The sequence below is a fragment of the Varanus komodoensis genome, unplaced genomic scaffold (assembly GCF_004798865.1).
Source record: "Varanus komodoensis strain SLA01 unplaced genomic scaffold, ASM479886v1 scaffold38, whole genome shotgun sequence".
NCBI lineage: Eukaryota > Metazoa > Chordata > Lepidosauria > Squamata > Varanidae > Varanus > Varanus komodoensis.
Window position 1 is genome coordinate 1,031,988 of NW_025335909.1, and position 23,888 is coordinate 1,055,875.

Genomic DNA, 23,888 nt, shown 5'->3' on the forward strand with positions numbered 1-23,888 from the left:
CTCGCCTGCCTCGCGGGCGCGCCGCCCGGGACCCCGCGGGGGCTCGCCGCCGGCAGGAGCACCTCCCGCCGCGTGAGGCAAGCGGCTAGTCCTCACGGTTGCCCCCGCCGCCGCCGGTGCCCCTTGGCGCGGGGCGCGGCGAAAGAGGAGCGCTGCTGGATCAGGCGAGGGACGGCCCGCCTCGTCCCGCGCTCTGGGCGCACGAGGCACAGAGCCTCTGATAAGGGGAAGCCACGCATTCGTTCAAGCTTTCTGTCCCCCCCCCCCCCCTTCACAGTGTTTCAGGGCGGGAACGCGCGCATCCGAGGGGACCAGCAACCGCGGAGAGGTTCCTCCGGGGAAGCACCATGCCGGACCGGGCGGCGGCCTTCTGGCCCAGCATTCGGGCTCACACCGCGGCAGGCTTGCAGCCTTTGATAGCCTTCCCTCCACGAATTTGGCCAGTCCCCTTACAATCTGGTGGCCGTTCCTACTTCTTGTGGCAATGGATTCCATAGTCGACCCTGTGCCATGTGGAGAAAGATACCCTGCGTGCAGGATCCTGGGGGCACGTTGTTGGCCATTGTACCTCCCAGAGTACTACAGTACGTAAAAGCAATGCAATAAAACACCATAGCATCTCATCGGACGAAATGCAAACTGTTAAGAAACGGCTAAAAAATACGTTGATGAATGACCCTGCAAAGGAAAAGGGCTTTGATGTAAACAGCAATGTGGGGAATGGAAGCAGAGTGGGAGGAAAGGGCCCTGGGCATGATGGGGCTCCTCCTTTCCTGCCAGCTTGTCCTGGATTTCCTGGTGCAGAACCATGTCCTGAAGTTCCTTCCAGGAATGACTAGCATGAATAGCCACCTGCTGACTTAGTTTTGCTTGGCAGGGAGGGATTGTCAAAAATCCCTCCCTGGAACATCTCAGGAGAGCTTGGGGGCTCTCAGTTATTCATGAAGGGATTGTTGTGGTTGTTAAGGCTTAGCATTTCTATACTAGCTTTAGTACTATATGTATTGGGTGTTCAAACAGTTTTAAATACATATATTGAACTCACAACCCTGTAAGGTAGACCAGTATTCCTTATATTACAGCTGGAGGCTGATATTTATGTAGGATGGGAGTGGGCCACTTGAGGGCCTTCCACATGTTGGACCGAACACCATGGGACTCAATATGCGCAGGATGCTGCTGTAAGTTTTATATAGTGACTGTATTTAGGTAGGAACAATTTATGCCACAGTCTTGTAACACTTATCCCAGCAGTAAATCCTCTTATACTTAGCAGGAATTGCTCAAATTGGCCTTGGTCTCCCTCTGAGATTGTCCTTGTCCTCGGATTACCGCAGCCATAACTGGAAAGAGCAGAAGCGCGCCACGGAGCCCCGTGGGGCCGCTTTCTAGCCCGGAACGCTCGCGGCAGGGCGTGCGAGCAGGGAGGAGACCAAGCGCGGGAGGACCGCGGTGCCCCGCCGGAAGTGTCCCCCCTTGGGACGGCGAGCGGTAGGACGCTGCGGTCCCTTCAACGGTTCTTCGAGCTCAGGAGGAGCGGCCAAGGCATGTTCGCCCGGGTGGCCTCGAGCCTGCTTCGCAGCGGCGCAGGGGCAGCTTCGCTGAGGTAGGTGGCCGAGAAAGAGAAGGCAGACTTTGGTTCTCCTCCTCGATTCCTCTGTGCCCCGATGAGAAGAGGCATGCTTGTATTTCTTTATGTAGATCGTGCAGCTGGGTTCAGGGACGTCCTCTTTGGGACTGGACCAAGAGTCCATCGAGTCCAGCTTCCTGTTTTCAACAATATCTAGAGAGTAATCGTCGTTATCTATAACAAGCACAATGAAGTTAAATGTAGATTTACTGCCTTCTGCGCATTCATAGACTGCTGTCTGTTGTTCAGACATGATCCTTGGTTTTGAATGGGGGTCTAGCAAGCAGGCAGGACACGAAAGCAATGGCCACGCTGGACAGTTTACCACTCAGTACGGTGAACTGCTCCTAAACATGGAAGTGCAGCTTTTGGGGTTTGCTGTCAGAATCAAAGCTACAAGAGAAACATTTTAAAATGCCAGTTTGCCCTAATTCATTGCCACATCCTTGGCAGCAAGCGAAGGCTATGCAAGATTTTCTGCCTGCTTCTGCCCCAGCTCATCCAGTTTGATACAATTTAACATTCTAATTTGTAGGCCTCAGCTGAAAACTATTCTGCTACCATTCAGGTTGCTATGAAGTTGCACTCACTTGGGACAAGGAAACATGGCAAGGAACCCCACTACTTGCATATGTGGAAAGTTTCTTAGAATAAGTTTATGATGGTAATGAACCTCTGTACATGAGAATTATCTATTCTAAACTGACATAGGAGAAATGTTCTTATTGGTCATCCTTTTTCATTCAGGTTTGATCCATCTAATACTTTTTATTTATTAAGATTTGACTAATCTAATACTTTTTATTCTTCATTAGTCCTAAATTAATCTGGAATGTTCAATGTCGAACAAGCCACTGGCAGTCTTCACTTCTTGGACTGAGAGCATCTATACCTATGAGGTAAAATATAGTCTTTAGTGGTATTTTTAGAAAGGCTTTAGACCATTTCTTTGCATGTGTTAAATTAGAGGAGGAAATTATGCTTTATGTATGTATGCTTTATGTATTCATTCTGTTTTTATCTTAACTTTCCTCCACATCTTCTCCCCAAATTCCATTTTATCCTTGTAGCATTGAAGAGAGAGTGAGTGGTCCAAGATTACGCAGTAAGCTTTGTTGCTGACTTGATGCTATAGCATGGATGTTTTACACTACAAGGTAGAATAGATTATCAGAAACTAAAATATGTATCAAGAACTTTCTGCTTTGTCTTCCATTAGAGCAGAACCGAAGAAGAAAAAGAAGGTGGACCCCAAGAGAGACCTAATTATAAAGGAGCGACTGAAGAAGAAGATTAAAAAATTGGAAAAAGCTCCTCAGGAATTGATTCCCATTGAAGATTTTATGACACCATTCAAATTCTTAGATGAAAAACGGTAATGGCAGTGATTCTTGTGATTTCTTAGAAACTTATGATATTTTTATTATCCAAGGGTACCACCCTTAGGTCTCCAAGCTCCAAGGCTCATAAGAGTGAGTGCCCACTTGTGGTATAAACTTGTGAGTGTGGTATAAACAAGTTTTTAGAGATAGTCAATGCCCTAAAGCAGAGATGCAAAACCAAATCCAGCTCTTTTTAGTTGTTTCCAGGAAGGCCGAAAGGCCTTTTGTAAGGCTTAATTACTTGCAGTAAGATCTTTAAGCTAAAATATGCTAGTATCTTCAACACCACATCTCTGAAATGCAGCCCCCAAATTTCCAAAACAGAATTTGGAAGATGAAAGAGATTCAACACCACTGCTGTAAAATTAACATGGCTCAACTAAACCTTGACTGACATAACTGAGGTACTGTTACTGTTCAGCACTGTTAAAAGAAATCTTCTGTAATAAAGTCTAAAACCAGAGCTCTGAAGTGTGAAAGAAATATTTGCAAACACCCTGCTGATGCTTCATTCCCCCTTTTCCAAAGACTCACTAGTTTACTTTGGACCAGTATGTATTTGCACCCCTTGTGCTTTCAACCTGGAGACAGGTATTCAAAAGCTAGCTCGCTTTCGTTTGCCTCTTGTTCCATAGCTCTGTCTTGTTTTTTCCTCTTAGGGTACGAGCCTCCTCACCATTGTCTTTTGAGGAAAGTGAGAGGAGAGCTTTGCTTAAGAAGACGTGGTCTGTATACAAGCTAAAGCAGAACAGGGCAGAAATGAGGGCAATCAAGTCCCTCATGGATGCTCAGGAAGCAGCACTAAAAGAACTGCGGCATGAATCGGAGGAACTATACCAAGCAGCAATTCAGCGAGACAACAGTTTGTTCCCTTTTGAGAGGCAGGAGCCTACAGTCACACCACCACTGCCTGGTTATGAGGCTCCTGACGGGAAGTGTATCGATGTCACAAAAACATATACCCAGTGATCTGAGAGACTGCTGGGAGATGTTGCATCCATTAAAGCATTCTTGTTTTACAAATCGTTGAAACATACAGGAAAGATTCCAAGAGCAGACCAATCTGGAGGTGGTGATTTCTTTAGAATGTAATAGATTCTAGAAACCTGCTGTCCTATTTGGACAAAGAACGTGGTATAAGCAGATTTTCTAATTCATATGCCTATGTGGGATACTATCGTTTTGTAGGGAGTTTGTAGTTTTCTACAGAACTAATGAATCACTGCAAGAACTTGTCCTCCCTGACTGGCAGGACAGGAATTTTAGAAAAAAATAAAACATGCAGGATAAAATCAGTAAATTTGGGGACAGTGAGAACAGATTTTTGGGGAGACTGGGTAATTATCTTTGAGTGCATTTACTATATCGCATCCACCCATCTTTAAACTAAAATTCTTTGTCTCTGTTAGCTGTAATCTGGATTTTTTGAAGACTGCACCTAAGCCGTTATTTTTAACCTGGAAAGAATGGTTTCTAAGAACATGGCTGTTCAATTTGAAGTGTCAAATTAATGCATTTTTCTGCATGTAGGGACAGATACAATAAAATGCATATTGATCACCTTGCCGTTTTGGTTGTAGATAAACTTGCCAGGTGTTGTAGCTTGCCTATTGCAGAAGAGTGTGCAGAATTCTGAGAAAGGCCATATTAAACCTCTGACAGGTCTCAAGCATATACAGAAGACAAATAATAGAAGGCCTGTAGTGGTGTCCTGTTTTTATTAGACCACCCAAACTGTGCATTTTTAAGCATATCTCTTTAGAAGGCAAGATGATATTTAAAAAAAACAAACACACGATTGGGGGTGGAATAAAACTGGGAAAAATCCTGAATTGATAGTGGGGTTACATTGTTTGCAAGTTCGGCGTCCCAAGCTGGAATGGGGGAAGAAGGGTCTTGCAAACTTTCAAATCTCTTCACGGATGGCTACAGGAAGGACCTGCTGCTAGGACAAAGAAAGGAAAAATGTTGGATATTTTATTTGGGGGGATAAAAAGGTAATGGGGCTCTCAGAATTATTTTCCATCTTGAACAAAGCACACAGACTCCTTTTAACAGTGGACCACCGAAATAGTCTTTCTGTTTGCAAGAGGCCTTCAAGCCGGCCACTGGGCATAAATAGCTGTGCATATTCTGCTCCCCAGTCGCTCTATAAGCAACAATTTGGGCCGAATGTGTGCATCTGGGAGGTACTATCAGATCTGCCTTTCTCATGGAAACTACAAATAGGAAGCATCCTCATAAAGACCTTCAGGTGTTTTCCCTTCCCAAATGGGGGTATCATTTCAAAACGGTATAGTCAAACAAATGGAAACTCGAGGAGATTCCACAGATCTTTTGGCCTGCATTTTTCAGACTGTACGCATGCCCTTTCTTTAGTGCAACAGACTTTAAAATTCCCTCCACTTACTTTGAGTAATACCTGAGTTGAATTTTAGGCCTGTGTGCCAAATCGTACTTCCCCAGTATGTCCCGGGTTTTGTGCAGCTTTGCCCCCATTCTAAATGGCTGGCACACCTAAGACTTAATTGCTGGCAGTAAGGCGTAATATGTGGGTGTTTTCGGGGGTTAAGCTCTGAGCTCCCTGCCGTCAGTTGACCTGAATCTGGCCCAGCTGGAGACGAACATTACAGGCTTTGAGGAGTGTTTGGTAAGTCTTGCAGTTGGCATTGCAGGTGGAGCTACAAAGGAGGAAGAGGCAAGCACCTTGAACATCTCACCAAAGGAAAGAAAGGATTCAGAACAGATACTTTAAAATGAACATACATTTGACACAACTGAAATGAGGCGCACACATGCAGAGGTGGCTGGTGACTCTCCCACACCACACGGGCTCAGAAGTCCCCTAGAGACATCGCAGACCTGGCATCCCACTGCTTCATCACTTTGGTTTCTCTTCATTAAGAGGCAGGTGCCAGTCAAGGGGAGGCTTTTTCCTGAATTCCCACACAGGCGCGTGCTTCTGCTTTTCTTCAACTCGCTTTCGTTCACTGCTGCACAAGGAATCCTGGAAAAGACCCAGTTTACTGATAAAAGTGAGCCATTTTTTCATTCAAGTTTAGCCATGTTTCCAAGAAAAATTACCTGAAGGAGCGCTTACGTCCATATATGCCCAGCCGCCCCCTGAGATCGGCGGGAGAGGCCCTTCTCCGGGAACCCTCCGTGGAAGAAGTTAGGAGGGTGGTTACTCGGAGGAGGGCTTTCTCTGCGGTGGCGCCTAAGTTATGGAACGCGCTCCCCAGAGAGGTCCGCCTGGCGCCATCATTATTTGCTTTTCGGTGCCAGGTGAAGACCTTTTTATTTAAGCAGCATTTTCAATGTTAATATTATTGAATTTTATCTGGCCAGGGCGGCTTATTTTATTCTACTGTATATATTTTAATTGTTATTGTTTGAATTTATTGTGTATTTTATTAGATGTTGTGAGCCGCCCCGAGGCTTCGGCAAGGGGCGGCATAGAAATGTTTTAATAAATAATAAATAGAGATAAATAAAAAATGAAAAGTTTTCTGCAGCACGTGGACGCCATATTATTCACTTTGAAATATAATCAGCATACAACAATTTAGTAATAAATAGAGAATTGCCTTCAACCAGCTGCCCACATTTCGGGGAAGAAAAGAAGCCTTAACTGTATAAACTAGAGAGGAGGGGAGGGTTAGATAAACCTGGACTGCATCTTGTCCGTAACAGCAAATAGAGACTGCCATATCAAGTAACGTAGACTTCATTTCTCCCCAACAATTCCACTTCCCGATCGTGAGTTGGAGCTAATTATTCCTTATTTTGCTGCTCAGCATACCTTAGCTGCTGCATTTCTCGTTTTTTCCCACTCCCTGCAATCCTGGTAGTCTCTCTTCCACTGTGCACAAGAAGGTGCCTTCCCATAGGTATAATAATTATGGAAGACGTTCTGGATGCTCCTGCAGTGCTTCCATTCGGCCCAGTAATCCTCACACACCCGTGGAGGCTGCCAAACACAAAATCCAGATAGCAGATCTTACCACTTGGCCCGAGAAGGAACAAGTACGGCCTGCAACAAAGTGGTACAGTGAGGAACACGATGGGAAGATTCTGGCCAGCCAAGGCCGGTTCCTATACTATTCCATTACTTCCTCTTTTCCTTCCAGGTTTTCCATGTTTCCCCTCTCAAATTCAGTGGTCACTGAGTACACTTATTACCGTGTTTCCCTGAAAATAAGACCAGGTCTTACATTAATTTTTGCTCCAAAAGACACACTAGGATTTATTTTCTGGTGATGTCTTATTTTTTTCATGTACAACAATCTACATTTATTCATGTACAAAAATCTACATTTATTCAAATACAGTCATGCCATCTCCTTCTGGAACATAGTCCAGAAGAATGGACAAACCCTACAAACCCTGAACTGTGTTGCAACGGACGTACTAAATGCGTCCATCTGGCTGACAATCTTAACTGGGGCTTATTTTTGGGATAGGGCTTATATTACGAGCATCCTGAAAAATCATGCTAGGGCTTATTTTCAGGAAAACAGGGTAGTCACTGGGCTATTTTGGGCTTTCCCCTAAGTGGAGGGGAGTACCAGGTTCCCTCATAAGCTCAACTATTCTACTCTTTTTGGGCACCATTCTGGCTACGTAAGAAATCAGAATCCAATAGTGAGTTTGCTAGAATATAGGTCATGAGAATGCCTATTTAGTTTCAGGCATGGCTCTGCCCAGAACATTTTTGGTGTATTGATTTCTCTCTAAGCCTAAGGCTGGCTAAAATGTCTCGGGGAACCTTTAAGTTGCACTCAGGAGTCTCTTAGCTTGGACTGCGCATGATTACTAATTAATTCCCTGCCAGCAACACTTCATGGTTTGAAATTGATTTCCACTCTGCGCATCGTCTTTCTTCACAGGAGCCCTATGGTAAGTGGCTTTCAGGCAGCTGGCAGGTCGATTTATTTCGGGGCACCGTTTTCATTTGCTTCAATTGATTTAAACTGCTTTTGAGGTATATGAAACTTGGAATAGAAATATTAACCATGGAAACTGATGAATGCTGGGAGCTGAGGATCCCCCCACCCCAACCATGCATAGGGCTGTCTCCTATGCAAACAAAAACTAGTGTTTATTTAAGGGGACAAGACCAAAGCAAAACAAGCATTCTGATAAATGATTTAAAGCAACCCCCTAAGGCAAACAGCCCAAGGGGGCATATGCTGATGTCCACATGCTATGAAGCCTGTGTTTGTGCTTATAGGACCTGACTCCTGGGGACACCCGTATTTGTAAATATGAATGAATGGACACCAGAGAGGAAGGCGTTTGATTCCAGGGGAAAACTCAAACGGAAAGGCTGGGGGGCAGCAGGAGGTGAAGTGCCAAAAGTCAGCTCGTCCAGGGCCTCGATGCAAGAGAGATCCGCAGCCCCTGAACCTTTCCTTCAGCAAGTGCCTATGGACAGCAGGGCGGTGGGGCAGCGGGCTTCTCAGAAATTCGGGTCTCCCAGGGAGACATCAGGGACTCCCGGTCCTAGCGGGTCACTCTGTAACCCTCTCGGTCCCTGGCTGGAGGGAGCGGCCACAGGTTAAGTCTGGTGTCCGTCCTGAATTTCCCACCCATTGGACAACCCACGATTCTAGTCCTCAGTGATCATCTTCACCACCACCACTCCCCGCCTCCCGCAATCAAAGCAGGACGTGCAAAAGCCCCTCTTACCCTCCAGGTCTCCCTGTCGGCCATGTCGCTTCCCCCGCCCGCCTCTCGCCGGCAGCGGGCCCAAGCCGACCCTCCAAGGCGGAGCTTTGGGACGATGTCGCCGCGGACCGTCCCGCGAGAGGCTGCGCAACGCGCCGCGCCGGGCGGTTACAGGGCCTAAGAGCAAAGGGGCGCCACCCTTCCCGTTCCTCACCGCCACTTCCGGCTCTCGGTTAGCATGCGGGGTTGAGAGTGGCAAGAATGCGTACGGAACTCGCAGGCAGAAACAAGAAGCGCTCCCACGCTCGGGTCGGATAGCGCCTTTTTCCGTGCTTTGAAAGAATCGTGCCTGTAGAAAATAGAAGGGTGCAAGATAGGTGCTTTGTAGGCTTGCAGCCATTCCTCATTTAAGGAAGGTCCCGCCTGTGCTTTCCGCATTTCAATGCCTTTTGAAACTCTGGTTGTAAATCGGGGCGACGCCAGAGGTCGGAGAGATCCGGGACTGCGCCCCACAAACAAAGTGCAGTTTTTGACGAGGCTAATTTACCCTATTTGTAAAAAAGGGGCGTATGGAGAGGGCAGAAGGGGCAGCTGATTGCAGGAAAAAACTTGTTCAGAAAGGTTCAAGGAGCGGTGGCAGGAGGGGAAGCGCCTGCGGGCAAAAACAAAAGCTAATCGGGAGGGCAGGGGCACCGGAGACCTTCTGAGCCTGTCTTTCCGCTAGTGCCCCGGGGTGGTGGGGCAGGTGGTCTTCCACGAGTCGGGGCTCCAGACGTAGCCAACCACCCCCTTCCCCGGCAAACATTTCATGCACCTGAGGAAATGGGCTGCAGTCCTCCGAAGCCGCTTTGCTGATGCTTTCTGCGCGGGTTGGTTCTGCTTCCCGCAGCACCTCTGCCGTTTTCCCCTTGTTGCCTCTTTGCAACCGCTTCCCATTCTAACACGCTTCCCAAAAAACCACATTTTCAGACTTCCGGGTTACGGCGCGGAGGGATCGGCGGCGAAAACGCGATTTGCGTCTTTCGCACCGAAATCCGTTCGCCGGGGGCTCGGGGGAGCCCGGTCCGCTGCCCTGGAAGAGCGGCGGGGGAGCACGGATTGCCCCTGGTGTGTTTGGGGGCGGCGACCCCTTACCCGCCAGGGAGAGCCGTCCTTTTCGGTGAGCGGGGGGGCTAACCCACCCTGGCTGTCGGTCCCGGTTAATCAGCGAACAGAAAAGCTTCTAACTGGACCTCGGATCTGCTGGGTGAGACAACTTCCATTGTTCATAACTGAGCCCTTAAAAGAAACTCCTGGAACGAGCATTAATTTAGATTAAAAAGCCCTCCTTCAACGGAGGAGGAGAACCCCCCCCCCCCCAGACTTTAAGCAGCGACAGAACTGGGCTGATTGATAGAGAAAGCTCAACATTCCAAGAGCTGGGAAAAAATAACTCCTTTTTAATCTCCCCAAGGGCGAAGGATTAGATTTTGCAACCTACTGTAAATCAATCTGAAGAAAAATCCGTTTTTTCTGTTTGTTTACATTCCTTTCTCTGGTCTTCATGGCGATCTGACCATTTCCAGGCATCCTGCATGAGAATTGAAGGTACTGGATGTTTCAATAAATAGTCCTTTGCTGCTCCCCTGTGGTTAACTTGCGTCACAACAGATTCTTTAAATAAAACTCTAACATTAACTCTCATTCTCTGGAGAGTACAGTTAGGGTTGGACGTATCACTTCCTTATCTGCTAAAACAATCAGTAGGGGTGTAAATCTAAACTTTCTTTAATAATAATGAGACGTCCATATCAACCAAAACCATCGGACCCGATGATTCAGCAGGAAAAATCCCAGGAGGAGATTCAGATAACACTTCTAACAATTCAAGAGCCTATTGAACAACTGGCATCCCAAGAAAAGAAATGGGAGAAGAGGATCTCAGACCAAATTGAAAGATTCAAAAAGCTGGATAGGCATACTGAGACTATAAATGCTAAATTTTCAGATATTCAACTGAAAACAGAGCAGAATGAGCAAAAAATAAAGAGGTGGAAGATAAGACTGACAATATTGATAAGAAAATCGAAGTGATAAGTATGGAAATACAACAGTTAACCCAAATAAATAAGACACTACAGGACTCAGTGGCTACATTGCAGATGGACAAGGCATCTAACTACTTGAGATTACAGAATGTACCAGAGAGAAAAAATGAAGACTTAAAAAACCTAATAAATACAATGCTAGCTGATGCTCTTGGTGTTGAAAAGGAAGAGATTAACAAATAAATTGATCTGGTCTATAGAGTAAACTCGAGTTATGTGAGAAGACATAGACTTCCGAGAGAAGTTCATATCAAATTTATGAAAAGGTCTATAAGAGATGAAATTCTCAAAACTTTACATGACCGGCCATTAAAATATGGTCAAAATGATATAGTCGCTTTGAAGCAAATACCTGGAGAATTAGAGAAGGACGGAAGAAATATCACTTCCTTATCTCAAAGTTGATGGCGAAAGGAATCATGTTTAGATGGCTGATATCAGAAGGGATACTCTTTAACTGGAACTCCAGAAGATTTAGACTAGACTCAATCTTTAAGGCACAAGAGTTTTACGAAAGCTTTAGAAGCATATTTGAAGATGAAAAACAGATTGAAGAAAAGGCGAAAAGGTGAGGCGGCTGCTGCAATAACCCACCTTCCAGAAGAAGAAGAAACAGCATCCTCAGACCGAGGAGATGAACAGTTATCAGAATAAAGAGAAAAGCTAGAAATGTGAAACCTTTCTCTTAGAAATGAAAATGGAAGATGAACAAGTTAAGGAAACTGATATCATGGGCACAAAACTTTGGATATAATATTGAATTGCAGAAATGGCAAAAGCTGTGGGAAAGAAATATTAGGATAACCTTGGCAACCTCATATAAAGAAAATTTGTATAAAATGTTTTACAGATGGTATTTGTCACCGAATAGATTAGCTAAAATGTCTTCAAATATGTCAAATAGATGTTGGAAATGTAAACAAAGGCCTGGTACCTTTTACCGTATGTGGTGGACTTGTGATAAAGCAAAAAAATACTGGGTTAAAATACATAGATGGCTTGGGGAAACTTTGCAAAGACCTGTAATATTTAAACCAGAAATATTTTTGCTAGGCATTCTCCCCAACGACTTCGATAAACAAAGTTAATGTTTGACTTCGCAGGGAATCACAGTGGTGAGGGTTGTATTTGCACAATACTGGAGGACTGAAGAGTTACCGACTGAAGAGTTGATTTTAAAGAAGATATTAGACTGTGCGAAAATGGACAGACTGACTTTATCTCTTAAGGAAAAAAAAGAGACATGCGACTGTTAAACATGGGGCTTTTTATTATTAGTTAGAGAAATGGAATCTCAGTTAGGGCTGAAATATATAGTAACTCTAGAGAGAATAAGATTTTGAGCTTGGTATGTCTGAAGTCTTTGGAATCATTATTTGTTTAGAGTGTAGAAAACAATAAAAATGTTGAAACTGGAAGTTCATGTTACTACCATCACTATGAAAGTAAACCAGGGGTAACGGGCCAAACCATTTTGCAGCTTGAGGCAAAGTATGAGATGACGTCCCCGTCCCCCCCAATAGTTCCATACACAGCTGAGTAGTGTGGCTGCTAAATCATAGCATAGTTGGAAGGGGCCATGATGGCCATCGAGTCCAAACCGCTGCCATTACAGGACACCACATCTCACCATCCCACTAAGATGGCTGTCCAGTTTCCTTCTGAATATCCCCAGTGTGGGAGAGCCCACCACCTCTCTAGGCAGCTGGTTCAAATGTTGGATTGCTCTGACCGTGAGGAAGCTTTTCCTGATATCTAGCCTGTATTTGGGTTGTTCCAGTGTCTGCTGAGAGATACACACCCCTGCAGTAGAAAATGAAGCTTTATATTGCAAGACAGGAAAAGGGTCAGAAGTATTACAGTGTAATTTTATTGCCTCTCAGCCAAAAGGATCCTGTATTTAGGGTTTTCTTCCTTTCTTGCGCAGTGACTGACCTTCTCCAGAAAATGCAATGAAGCGGCTTCCAGAGTCATCCTGAGAATTGAGAGGGAAGGGGGAATATTACTTAGATTATTTTGGCTTTTCATAGATTCTAGCGCGTGCGCACACACACATACACACGGAATGAGAGACAATGCCCTCTCCAAATTCCATTAGTATTTCCAGTTCTGAACTTGCTTGAAATGTGCTAAAATCAAAGTTAGCTAATTCAGTCCTATATCATTATTTCTTGGACTTTTGTCTCAGGATCTTTTTGGTTTCCAAAAAGACAACATTCCAGCTTAGAAAAAACGAGTAAGGGGAGACATGCCAGATGCACCCAAAACTATGCATACCGTGGAAGAGGTGGAGAGAGAGATTTTTCTCTGTTTCATAAAAAAGAACTGAATGAGTATAACTCCTGATGTTGGCTACTAGAACATTCAGGCCAGATTTGTAATTGCTTCTTCCCACAGGGCACAGTTAAAGTATGGAATTCACTTCATAGTAAAAGTTACTGTGACTAATTAGATACCTGTTCCTAACCATTCTTGTTGTTTCTGCTGTGAACTCACGTGTGTCCTTGTGGACCTGCTCACGTGCCAATTCATCAGTGGCTTTGAGCCCCCGGGTGGAGCAGCTGCTAGTGGCTCACATGAAATTCTCCAGTAAATCAAGCTGGACGTTTCCTTACCTCTTCAATTTTTTTGACCAGCGGCCGTGAGTTTCTGATGAATGTGATCTTGCCAATTTTAAACTCATAATTAGGAATCCCTCTGCAGAAAAGAAGAATGAGTTTTATTTAGCACAGGTATCGCCATCATTCCACCACGAGAAGACCCCTGGCCCCCAAAGGCAGATCACAAATTCAAGGAAAAAGGTTAGAAACAAATCCAAAAACAGATTAAGCAACACCCCCCCCCCTTACACACACCCTCTAGTGGGTGGGGGTTACAAGGAAGCAAAGTGAATCACCATGATCCTAGCTCTTCCCTATTAACCCATTAAAATTTAGTAAAGCAGACTACATCGTCTTGCAGTTGTGGCAATAAAACTTGAACATGGATTGGCTGAGCTGGTAAGTAGGCCGAGAAAGTTCAGGGACGCTCTGTCTGCACATGTGATGTTCTACTACAAAAGGAAAGGATGTCCATTTGCTTGGCAGTACATGGAAGGGAGGGATAAGGAGAAAGGCAGCCACCAGGGAGCTTCACGGCTGAGGTGGGATCCGAACGCAGCTCTTCTTTGACCAAGCCAATGCTCTAAGCATGACCGTATTTCCTGGGCTGTTAATCTGCACGCCAGGTGTGGGTGCAACTCAAAGCCAGATGTGGGCGGGGTTTGCAGAACTGCAGGCTTCTTCTGGCCACGTGAGCCTACCCTGTAGGTCCCCATTCCTGCTCTTAATGTTAGAAAACAGGAAAGGGTTGTGGAGAAACGAATACAGGGGAAGATGCTTCAAGGAAGCCACCAGCTGGAGGTCAAGGGGGAAAGGATGGAGCTGAGGGAAGGGGGTGTGGCTGCCTGGGAACCCCAGCTCCAGCCCACAGGCCTAGGGCTCCCCACCCCTGTGGAAAGCCATGGATTATATCCAAGCTGGCCTCACGGCTGACTGACAAAGCAACTATTTCTGGAGTTAGCAGCTGCAGAGTATCTTTCTCCCATAGCCCAGCCATGGCCTCTGCAGAATCAGGATTTCAGATCTCAGATTAAGGAGAGGAATCTTCCCACCTCTGCATTATGGTGGCAGCTCCCACACAGTGTGGTGGAGCAGGTGGTGTGTGTGAAAAAGCTGGCTCTGCGATGATACAACTGAAGGGGATCAAGGCCTGAGGCAGCTGTCCTTTCGGAGCTTCAAACGAGTTCATCTCAGACACGGAACACACGAGGGCAGTAGATGCAGGCAGCAACGAGCCACCTGCATCTCTCTGGCATTGTTTTCGAGGAAAACTGACCTCCGGATGTCTCCTGGTTTAATCGGAGAAGGGCTTGGTTCAACACCTTTCTTCTTCCCATCCAGCCTGTTCCCAGACCCCGAAAATGCCTAAGGGAATAAGAAATGCATGGCCTTCTACATGATCCTCAAGTCATTATTCCTGCAAAGCTATCACCTCAACTTAGATTCCCAGACTCCAATTTTCTGTAACACCTTTACCGGGCGAACAAAAAGATCTCCAGAAAAACTGGGCAAGCTGTCGAGATCCACAGAGCTCTTCATCATGGGCGATGTCTCGAAAAGCAAGTGCGGGGCAGGGGAAGGGGGCACTAGATGATGGCGAGTCCCAAGGTGCACTTTGGCAGGAGAGTCTAGAAGTCAACTAGAAGTTACAGGAGGGTCCTGCTGCCCCTGGTTATGCTGGGAAGGCGGCAAAGGGGAATAGAAAGTCCAGTGACTCTCAGAAGAGTCAATCAAGAATGCAGTCTAGAGGCCACTGAATGGTGGGTGCTGCCTGTTTTTACATACAATCAGCTAAGTGAAAATAACTTACACGGAATCCCAGGTCGCTCGCATAGCCGCTGTGGTCCGGCTCAACATCCTGGGCAGCAACAAGAGAAGGAAGTTAATTCCTTTCCCACTCAGGGATCCACCATGCAATGTAACAGATGTGTCCCCGGTGTGGAACTTCCAATGAAGTGAAGAAATCCCCAACATCGTACCTACAGGCACTCCCGACATTTTATGTTTCTGCTTTCTTAACGTACATACATGGAACTGTAAATATGCATAGCCATGAACACAAAGTCAAAATAAGCCACTTTCTAGAAATTATATGCGGGCTTCAACAAGAGCAGACTAAGCAGCCAAGAAGCAAGCCTTCAAAAGTGGCACTTATATACCAGCTGTTCAAATACTGAAAATGTCAATAGGTTTTCACAATCTATTGCATTATAGGAGTGGGGTGTTTATCCTTCCAATGCTTCAATATGAGTATTTTAGCTGTCAAAAGGGAGTGGAGAATACGTTTACACTGAGCATTTGTTAATTTCTATGGAACAGATAAAGACTGCAAATCAGGGTCTACAGTGAATACTAAACTCCCCAGAGAGGTCCGCCTGGCACCGTTTTTATTTGTTTTTCGGTGCCAGGTGAAGACCTTTTTATTTAAACGTCATTTTAATTGTTAACAATATTTACTTATTTATCTGGCCAGTGCGTCTTCTTTTCCTTTCTTTTCTTTTATAACTTCTTTATATCGTTTATATTTCTTATTTATTTTATATTATTAATTTTAATTTTATATTGTTATTTTTGTATTGTATCGTATTTTATTGTGTTGTAAGCCGCCCCGAGGCTTCGGCAAGGGGCGGCATAGAAATGTTCTGATGATGATGATGATGATGATGATGATGATGATGATAATCTCTGTTCCAGTACAAGATTTATCTGTGTAACAATCTCCTCCCCAGAAGGAGCAACTACTATTCTGTGTGCTGGTCACGTGTTCCTTGCAGGAAACAGGCCAGCTATAAACACAGTAAAGAACGATGAATCATCGCACATACTAATCTGTGCTTCTTTCCAAGGTTTTTGGAGGGTGGCAGGAAAGATGCAGAGAGAGGAGAACATAGAAAAAGGGGCCACTCACCGTGGACTCCTCATGCTGCGTCTGCCTCTCTGGTTCTTTGTAACCCAACGGGGCATCAAAATCCACCTGTCTCGGGTCAAGACAACACTTATAATTAGTAAGTGGCAACAGCCTGCCTAAGAGGCCGAGTCATTTCCCCTTATTGAACAGGCACCGTGAACAGAGCAGCCATATCCAACGGCTTCCAACCCAAGGACCACATTCAATGTTGAAGAAGCTCCCAAGTTCCAGCACTTGGGCAGAGCCAAAGGCAAAAGGGCCGGGCCAAGCGACCCACGATGCCAAACGCTCTGCAGTCAAAGCTCTGCCCGCCACTAGCTGAAACGAAGAAGCACTTCAGCCTCTTTGTGGGGAAAAATGCATTGAAGAAAATGGTTGCTAGTTGGGAGAAAGAGGGTGGCCACAGAAGGGGGTGTAACCAATGGGGAATTACTGGAGGCCAGGCTAGGATGCTAGGAGGATCCGATAGGGACTGCGGGATTGGACTTCAACAGCTTTGGCATAGGGGAATCGGGGGATTCTCAATGCATCCATTTGTGGAAGAGGAATGGCAGCAGCTTTCAAGAAGTATTTTCGGATGGTCAAAACGCCACACACCTATCTTGCCGCCTTCCTCCTCATGAAGGAGGCCAGCATGGTTATTCCCACACTACAAATCATAGGCAGGAGACTGCACAAAATCCAGAAATCACCAAACAATCAGGGATCAGGCGGAAAAGGTGCACGGTCCTCTTGGGAATCCACTGCAAAGCAAGACTGCAACGCCCGCCAGCTTGGATTTGGGCCCTGCCTCCAGCCGTCAACACCCCTGGTGTACAGACAGTCCTTCGGCCATTACTTCAAGGGCTACTGAAAGGAAACACCTTCCCCCAGGTAGCAGAGTTTGAGCACACCACAAGACATGGGGCCCATCCTCAGCTTACGTTCATGTCACACTCTATGATGGACACGGCTTTGTCAGGTTTGGTCTCCATCACTCGAAGCTCATAGATCTAAGTAAAACAAAGAAAATGCCATTGACATCATTGTCTCTGCAGAAATGTTGGCAACAATGATGCCCTAGAACTCATGCAATTGTCTGCCCTGCCAGTCCTTTGCTTAAACCCAACACAAGAACCCGAGATCAACTTAAATGGGGCACAGTCCTGATCGCAATATTAATGGTATCATTCTAAATCTCCTGCTTGGCTTCACGGCAAATGGAAGCAGATCCGAAGTCAGCCCATAACGATCTCTTATTCTTTGCTTCTGGGATGCCCAAGCTGAAGTGATGCACATTACCTTCTCATTGTAGTTGATGGCAATAACATCTCCAGTGGTCAGGCAAGCAAAATTTCTGAGTGCGTTTTCCAACCTTCACAGGATGTTAAGGGAAAATATAAGTTCATATTGTGCAGAAGGGGTTCCCATCGCATCTGGGTCACTAATTGGTTTTAACTCCCACTTCAGGTCTTGGAATCTGATGGCTGGTGCCAGGAAGGGTGGGTATAGGATTGCTCTCTTAAATTTCAGATGGCAGAGTTTTTTTCCAGATATATTTGGCCTTACCCCCAACCTTCACCTTTGGCTCTGCCCCCTTTGCCTTCATCCCGCAGAATGCAACCCTTAACAGCCTCTCCAGTCGGCCCTCTGCCTGAAAGAGGTTCCCAGCTCTGTTTAAAAGCATGAACAACCTGGGGAGAGGCAAATCTGTGTCTCTGCCCATGATGGGATCAGCAGCTAAGCACCACAACCCCAAACCCCTCCCCACGTGCTCCCGTGGGGCTATTCTGAAATGGATACACGGCCTTGGGGTTAGTGATGTCAAGAAAGTCGGGGCTCTGCGGCTGGAATTTGGAGTACGTGGCCACCTGAAGGTTGACGCTCTCCACCTGCACCAGCCCACCTTCCTCCAAGAGCAGGTTCTGCATCATCTGCATGGATACAGAATGAGTGATCAAGCACTCCCTTTGAAAGACGCAGAAAATCAACACATGATGTTAATCCTAAGTGTTACTTTAATTACTATAAAATTTACCTAGTGCATTAAAATTACTTCAAATCTCAGTGCTTGAAATACAAACTATTCGATCAAATTTAGACCTAGGTATTGACAAATTAGTACATTCAACATATTTACTCCAACAAGGAGGTGCTTCTTGCACTATCAATGCAATCAGTCTTACATAAAAATAAGATGGAGACCCTTGATGGGAGTGCAAATGTTTAGCACTAAATATTCTTCAAAATTACTGCGCTGTTCCCTCTCTCTCTCTCTGTTTTTTCTGCTTTTTCTTTCAAAAGTTTCCCATGTTCAAAGAGTCCTTGCCACAGCTTGACTTGGACACTTGCAGTTTAAAAGCTCTGAAGCAGCTACTTACCCAGTGTGGCAGGTAACAGATGCCTTCATCAGCCACGAACTCAAGCACGCCACAGTGGGTCATACGGTCTGAATTTTTATTGGTCAGCTTAAATAACATGGGATAGGTGATGTTAAGCCGGCCTAGTGAGAAGGGTGGGGGGAAATGTCGTGTTAGCAAACAGAAGAACCTTGCAGCTTGCAGGAAGGGATCTTGCCGAGAAACCCTTTGCTTGCCTGCAAGTGCCTCCACCAGGTTCGGTGAGACTCATTCCCACGGAAGTAAAACGCCAAATAAACCTCCACAAGACCAGGCTGAATGTAAGATAAAACCGTAGCCTCAAAGAACTTCTAAGCTGGGGGTGATACACTTAAGGCAACCCATTCTAGCCTGAGGTCCTCCAGATGTTTTGGACTTCAAGTCCCATCAGCCCCAGCCAACATGGCCCACATACAGGGAAGATGCTTGTTGCATCCCCACACTATCTAGAAAGCCACGGTCTCCCCACTCCTGGCTCATACATATTTCTAATCTGGGCCCAGGCCTAGTGATTCCGGCCTTGACTCTGAACCATCAAGCTTCTGGCATTGGGTCTGCTCACAATTTCCAGTATGGGATGTTCAGAGAAAATAAGTGCAGCATTCCCAGAGCAGAACTTGCACATGCAACACCAAGTCTACATTCAGGGGGTGCAATTCCACGCCTGCTCAGGCAGAAAAAGTTCCACATTCGCTGAGGAACGGTGGGATTAGGAGGATGTTCTAAGCAGGCATAGCTTCGCTTTTTTCCATCTTCAATGCGCTTTGATGCATGAGCTAAGAGAGTATCTCTTCCAGTGCTGCACACAAGCTTCCTCAACCTAGTACCCTTCCGATGTTTGGGACAACAAACTCCATGAACGCGAGCACTGCCCACGGTCAGGAATGAAGGGCGGATGTGGTTCAAAGCACTTGGTGGACAGAAGGCTGGGGAAGTCTGTTACATATCATAAATATACTGAGGAGAAGTTACTCACTGAGTTGATCCAATGCAGAGGGAGGCATAATTACTGCAGGAAAAAACCAAAGAATGCGATAATAAAATTAGTTACAAAGGAAAGCAACATGGGAAATTTCAGGCATCCACTTCCAGTAATTTTCTCAGAAAAAGAAAACTTAGGACATAACTACAGCCGTCATCAAAAACATTTAAGCCTGGACCTAGTCCCTCTGCACAGTAACCTGGAGTGAAATTGCATTACACCAGAGCATTTCCCTGCAACCTCCTCCTCGCCTCAGAGTGATGGGGACCAGTGATGGGGGAGGCCACAGAGCAAGGAAAGGTGAAGAGGTATACCATACAATATGAAAGGAAGAGGCAGGAGGGAAGGTTCTAGCCAGAAAACCAAGCAATCGCCCCACAGATCTAAAGCATGTTCAACCCTGGCTGGATCCCCAAATTGTGCCATCCCATGGGATGAATCAGGTGTTACCAGAAATGTTCCTCCAGGATTCCAGCTTTGTGGTCTCATACTCTTCCAGGTACAATCTGTTCTATGAGCAGCACATGCATAAGCCTTTGAGAGAAAGATCAATGCTAAAGAAAAACCAACACGTACTCTTTCCGCCTTTCTCCACATCAGACCTGTCATTCGGCCCAGCAAGCATGGAGACCGAGAAGCAGCGGTACTGAGTTGAGAAGCGATTCTGAAAGACCCGGGGAATGGGATGATCGAACATGTTGAAGGAAAACTGTGGGGGTGGGGGGAGAAAGAACATGGAAAGGCATTATTGCTCTCAAGCTCCACTTGTAGGGTTCCTGGATACAACTGGACAGCCACTGTGCGAAAAACTGGTTAACCTGGATCAGACTTTGGTCCAATTCAGCATGGTCCTTTTCAGAAGAGGCAGGTGATCCACAGAAAAGATGCAGAAGACTAAACTGGGCACAACATTGGGAAAGCACATTTTTCTTATAAAGTTCAATATAGACCACACAATGCACACGCAACAATTTTAACTGGGACTACAGTACTGGGGGATGATGGGAGATCTCCTGAGAGTCGACCCTGTGGGGGCTGGGGGGGGGGGTCTCCTGCTTGCTGTGGACAGGCAGGAGGGCTGGCTGTGCTCCACCAACTCTTCATGTCACACCGATCCTGGCATGTTGTTCTTTTGTTGACATGTTTGTTGCTTGGTTTCCAGTTGTTTTGGAGGATGATGGATTTAACCTACACAGCATCATCAATCCTCAAATAAAACCCAAATTAAAACAACAATTAAGACTTAAAATGTTGGGAAAATAAAAAGGTTTTGGCCTGGCGCCGAAAGGAATCAAGTGCCAGTGCGAGGCACACCTCTCTGGGGAGCAAATCTCATAATCGGGGTGCCACCGCAGCGAAGGCCCTTCTCCGGGTAGCCACTCCTCTGATCTCCTTCAAAGAGAGCTCCCAAAGAAGGATTTATTCATCGGATTTATATCCCACCTGTCTTCCTTTCACGGAACTCAGGCTGGCTTACGCCGCTCTCCTCCTCTCCATCCCACCCGCACAGCAACAACCCTGCGCGGTAGGCCGGGCTGAGAGCCTGTGACTGGCCCACGTCACCCGGTGGGCTCCGTGGCCCAGCGGGCAGCAGCACCCGATCGCCGGGCCCCAGCCCCGCGCTCCTACCCGCCGCGCCACCCCGGCTCTCCTTCGCACCATTCCCCCAGCCGGCATGACGCCGCACTTCCCCTCGCAGGATGAGCCCCTCCGCCCCTCCAACGGGCGCCGGGCCCTACCATGGCGGCGGCTTCGGCCTCTCCGTGCCCCCGCAGCTCTCGCAGGACTCGCCGCAGGACGAAGGCAGGGGCCGATCCTTCTTCCCGAGGGGCCCCGGCGACCCGGACGCCCGGCTTTTAATCCCGAACAGGAAGCCTCGCCTCGCCTCGCCGCCCCGGAGGGAAGCGGAGCGCGGCGGCGGAGAAGCCTTCTCCGGCTTCGCTCCGACCCCTCGCGGGGAAGAGCGGGGTCCGCGGGGCCAAGAGTCGAAGCCTGCAGCTTCTCGGGCGACGTTCTGCGCTGGAAAATGTTAAAAAACGCGATTTTAGGTGGTGGTTGGGGGAGAACTACATTTCCCGAAATGCAATTCGAACGACGGGTGCGTATAGGATATCCTTTTGTGTGAGTGCGAGAGAGCGGGAAAAAGAGGCGACAGAAACGGGACAGTTTCTCAGAGTGTTCGTGGTGCACCTCTTAGTGTTTCCCCCCGTAAAGACTGAATAAAAGCTTGTTCTGTCAGCCCTCCGAAGGGCGGGGAAAGGTTACAGGAAGGTATTGCCCCAAACAAATATGGCGCCCAAGACGTCACCTGTATAGCCAAAGCGCTGCCTTTCTGTTTGGCTGGGCTAAACAAACAAAAGGGTGCCTTGGGAGGCGGAAGTCGCGCTCGAGCCCTATGACGATATGGCTCCTCCTGCTCCTCCCTTAATTGGATTATCCAGTCGCCCTTCTACGAAGAAAGACGCTAGCGGATGACGCACATTGTTTGTTGCGATTGGTGCAGACGTGAGGGAGGAGGAGGAGCAAGAGACGCCCAATCAGAAGGCCAGAGAGCGGCAAGGGGAAGGGAAGCGCAACCGTATTGGGTGCCGTTCATAGCGGACGGCCAATGGGGGAAGGCGAGGGTTTGGCGCCTTCCTTTGAGCGGACGGGGCGCTGCGACCGTCGCCTCAGTCCGCCGTCGACCGTGGCAGCGGGAGCTTCGCGCCTCGGCCATGTTCCTGACCGACTTCCGCAAGGAGTTCTACGAGGTGGTCGTGAACCAGGTGAGTGGGCGCCCGCCGGGGAAGGTGGCGAGGGCGGCCGCCCGCGCGGGGGCGCCCCGCCTCTGCCTCCTCTGCGGCCCCGTAATTGTGGCCCGGCTAAGGTCATTGGACTGGGCCGCGGAGATCCAAGCTGGGGGCTGGATTCAGGGGTTGGTTTTCATGCAGAGGCAGGGTGGCGTAGTGGGTAGAGCGTTGAGCTGGGACTCGGGAGACCAAAGCTTGATCCCCCTTGGCCGTGAAGATCACTGTGGGGGGTAGCTTTGAGCCTGGCCTTGGCTCTCAGCCTAACATACCTCATCGGGTTGTTGTGAGGATAAAACAGAAAGGAGGGCTGTGTGAGCTGCGCTGGGTTCCTTTCAGGGAAAAGGCAGGATATAAGTATGTTAAATAAGACGTGCTGAGTTTCTGCTGAAATGTGGGTTATTGCACTGTCTGAACCAGCCATGCTAACACATTATGGTTTCTTGATCTCAAACAATGCACAGTTCACAACCCAAGAATGGGCCATGTGCCCTATACGTAGGTTGATCATGGTTAACTAACCACGGTTTGTGAGTTTCAGCAAGGATCTGTGGTTCAGTAACTGCCCATAGCCATCCTCTCGGTGTGGGTTACTGTATTAAGTAAACCCAGACCAGACACTAAACAAGAGTCTCCACTGTCTGCATGATGGCTAGAGTTGATGGGAGCTGGAGGCTAACACTATGTTCGTGGCTAAGGTTACACTTAGCTGCCTTAGTTTTTCCATTTTCTGTAGCCAGAATTCTGACAGGTTTGGTAACTGCGGATCATCACTGTGCAATGTTATTGTTATAAATAGTTTTTCAAATGTTTCCTTTTTTCCTTACTTCTAGCGGGTGCTGCTTCTTGTTGCTTCAGATGTCGATGCGCTGTGTGCTTGTAAAATACTCCAAGTAAGTTTCCTTTTGATGTCCTGTTAATATTGTTGTTGTTGTTAGTCACGAAGTTGTGTCCGACCCATCGCGACCCCATGGACGACATGCCTCCAGGCCTTCCTGTCCTCCACCATCTTCCAGAGTCCACTCAAGCTCACACCAACTGCTTCAGTGACTCCATCCAGCCACCTCATCCTCTGCCATCCCCTTCTTATTTTGCCCTCAATCGTTCCCAGCATTAGGCTCTTCTCCAGGGAGTCCTTCCTTCTCATTAGGTGGCCAAAGTATTTGAGTTTTATCTTCAGTATCTGACCTTCTAAAGAGCAGTCAGGGTCGATCTCTAGGACTGACTGGTTTGATCGCCTTGCAGTCCAAGGGACTCGCAGGAGTCTCCGCCAGCAGCACAATTCAAAGGCCTCAATCCTTTGGTGCTCAGCCTTCCTTATGGTCCAGTTTTCACAGCCATACGTTGCAACTGGGAAAACTATAGCCTTGAGTATACGCACTTTTTTTGGCAGGGTGATGTCTCTGCTTTTTAGTATGCTGTCTAGATTTGCCATAGCTTTCCTCCTGGGGAGGAAAGCTATGGC

General features: G+C 47.1%; 4 protein-coding genes across 8 annotated transcripts in view; 2 read left to right on the forward strand and 2 right to left on the reverse strand.

Moving 5' to 3' along the window:
• The first annotated feature begins 1,461 nt into the window (after window positions 1-1,461).
• On the forward strand, window positions 1,462-4,572 carry MRPL40 (mitochondrial ribosomal protein L40). Its single transcript, XM_044440677.1, has 4 exons — window positions 1,462-1,606; window positions 2,446-2,529; window positions 2,850-3,005; window positions 3,672-4,572. The coding sequence occupies exons 1-4, from the start codon at window positions 1,548-1,550 to the stop codon at window positions 3,979-3,981; spliced, it is 609 nt and encodes a 202-aa protein (XP_044296612.1). The 5' UTR covers window positions 1,462-1,547; the 3' UTR covers window positions 3,982-4,572.
• A 141-nt stretch (window positions 4,573-4,713) lies between these two features.
• On the reverse strand, window positions 4,714-9,111 carry CUNH22orf39 (chromosome unknown C22orf39 homolog). Of its 3 annotated transcripts, XR_006415722.1 has the most exons (4): window positions 8,704-9,111; window positions 7,017-7,045; window positions 5,779-6,019; window positions 4,714-4,954 (listed from the first exon to the last, which is right to left on the reverse strand). XR_006415722.1 is itself a non-coding variant. In XM_044440678.1 (3 exons), exons 1-3 carry the CDS (start codon window positions 9,080-9,082, stop codon window positions 5,894-5,896), a joined length of 534 nt encoding a protein of 177 aa, XP_044296613.1. In that variant the 5' UTR covers window positions 9,083-9,111; the 3' UTR covers window positions 4,714-5,893. The 3 variants fall into 3 exon arrangements, 2 of the variants coding, with proteins under 2 accessions (XP_044296613.1, XP_044296614.1); XM_044440678.1 differs by having other exon boundaries at window positions 4,714-6,019; XM_044440679.1 differs by lacking the exons at window positions 4,714-4,954; window positions 7,017-7,045 and adding an exon at window positions 6,815-6,982 and having other exon boundaries at window positions 5,760-6,019; window positions 8,704-8,839.
• A 3,512-nt stretch (window positions 9,112-12,623) lies between these two features.
• Window positions 12,624-21,731, reverse strand: UFD1 (ubiquitin recognition factor in ER associated degradation 1). Of its 3 annotated transcripts, none has more exons than XM_044440675.1 (12): window positions 21,377-21,731; window positions 20,214-20,346; window positions 19,632-19,664; window positions 18,638-18,759; window positions 18,060-18,190; window positions 17,559-17,631; window positions 17,201-17,269; window positions 16,278-16,343; window positions 15,180-15,227; window positions 14,646-14,734; window positions 13,385-13,466; window positions 12,624-12,744 (listed from the first exon to the last, which is right to left on the reverse strand). In XM_044440675.1, the coding sequence occupies exons 1-12, from the start codon at window positions 21,377-21,379 to the stop codon at window positions 12,670-12,672; spliced, it is 924 nt and encodes a 307-aa protein (XP_044296610.1). In that variant the 5' UTR covers window positions 21,380-21,731; the 3' UTR covers window positions 12,624-12,669. The 3 variants fall into 3 exon arrangements, with proteins under 3 accessions (XP_044296610.1, XP_044296611.1, XP_044296609.1); XM_044440676.1 differs by lacking the exon at window positions 21,377-21,731 and adding an exon at window positions 21,081-21,123; XM_044440674.1 differs by lacking the exon at window positions 21,377-21,731 and adding an exon at window positions 20,456-20,536.
• Window positions 21,732-22,178: 447 nt separating this feature from the next.
• Window positions 22,179-23,888, forward strand: part of CDC45 (cell division cycle 45) — a 15,613-nt gene continuing 13,903 nt past the window's right edge. The window contains exons 1-2 of the mRNA XM_044440673.1: window positions 22,179-22,402; window positions 23,257-23,316. Coding sequence (XP_044296608.1) covers window positions 22,352-22,402; window positions 23,257-23,316 — 111 coding nt within the window. The 5' untranslated portion in view covers window positions 22,179-22,351. The remainder of the gene's footprint in view (window positions 22,403-23,256; window positions 23,317-23,888) is intronic.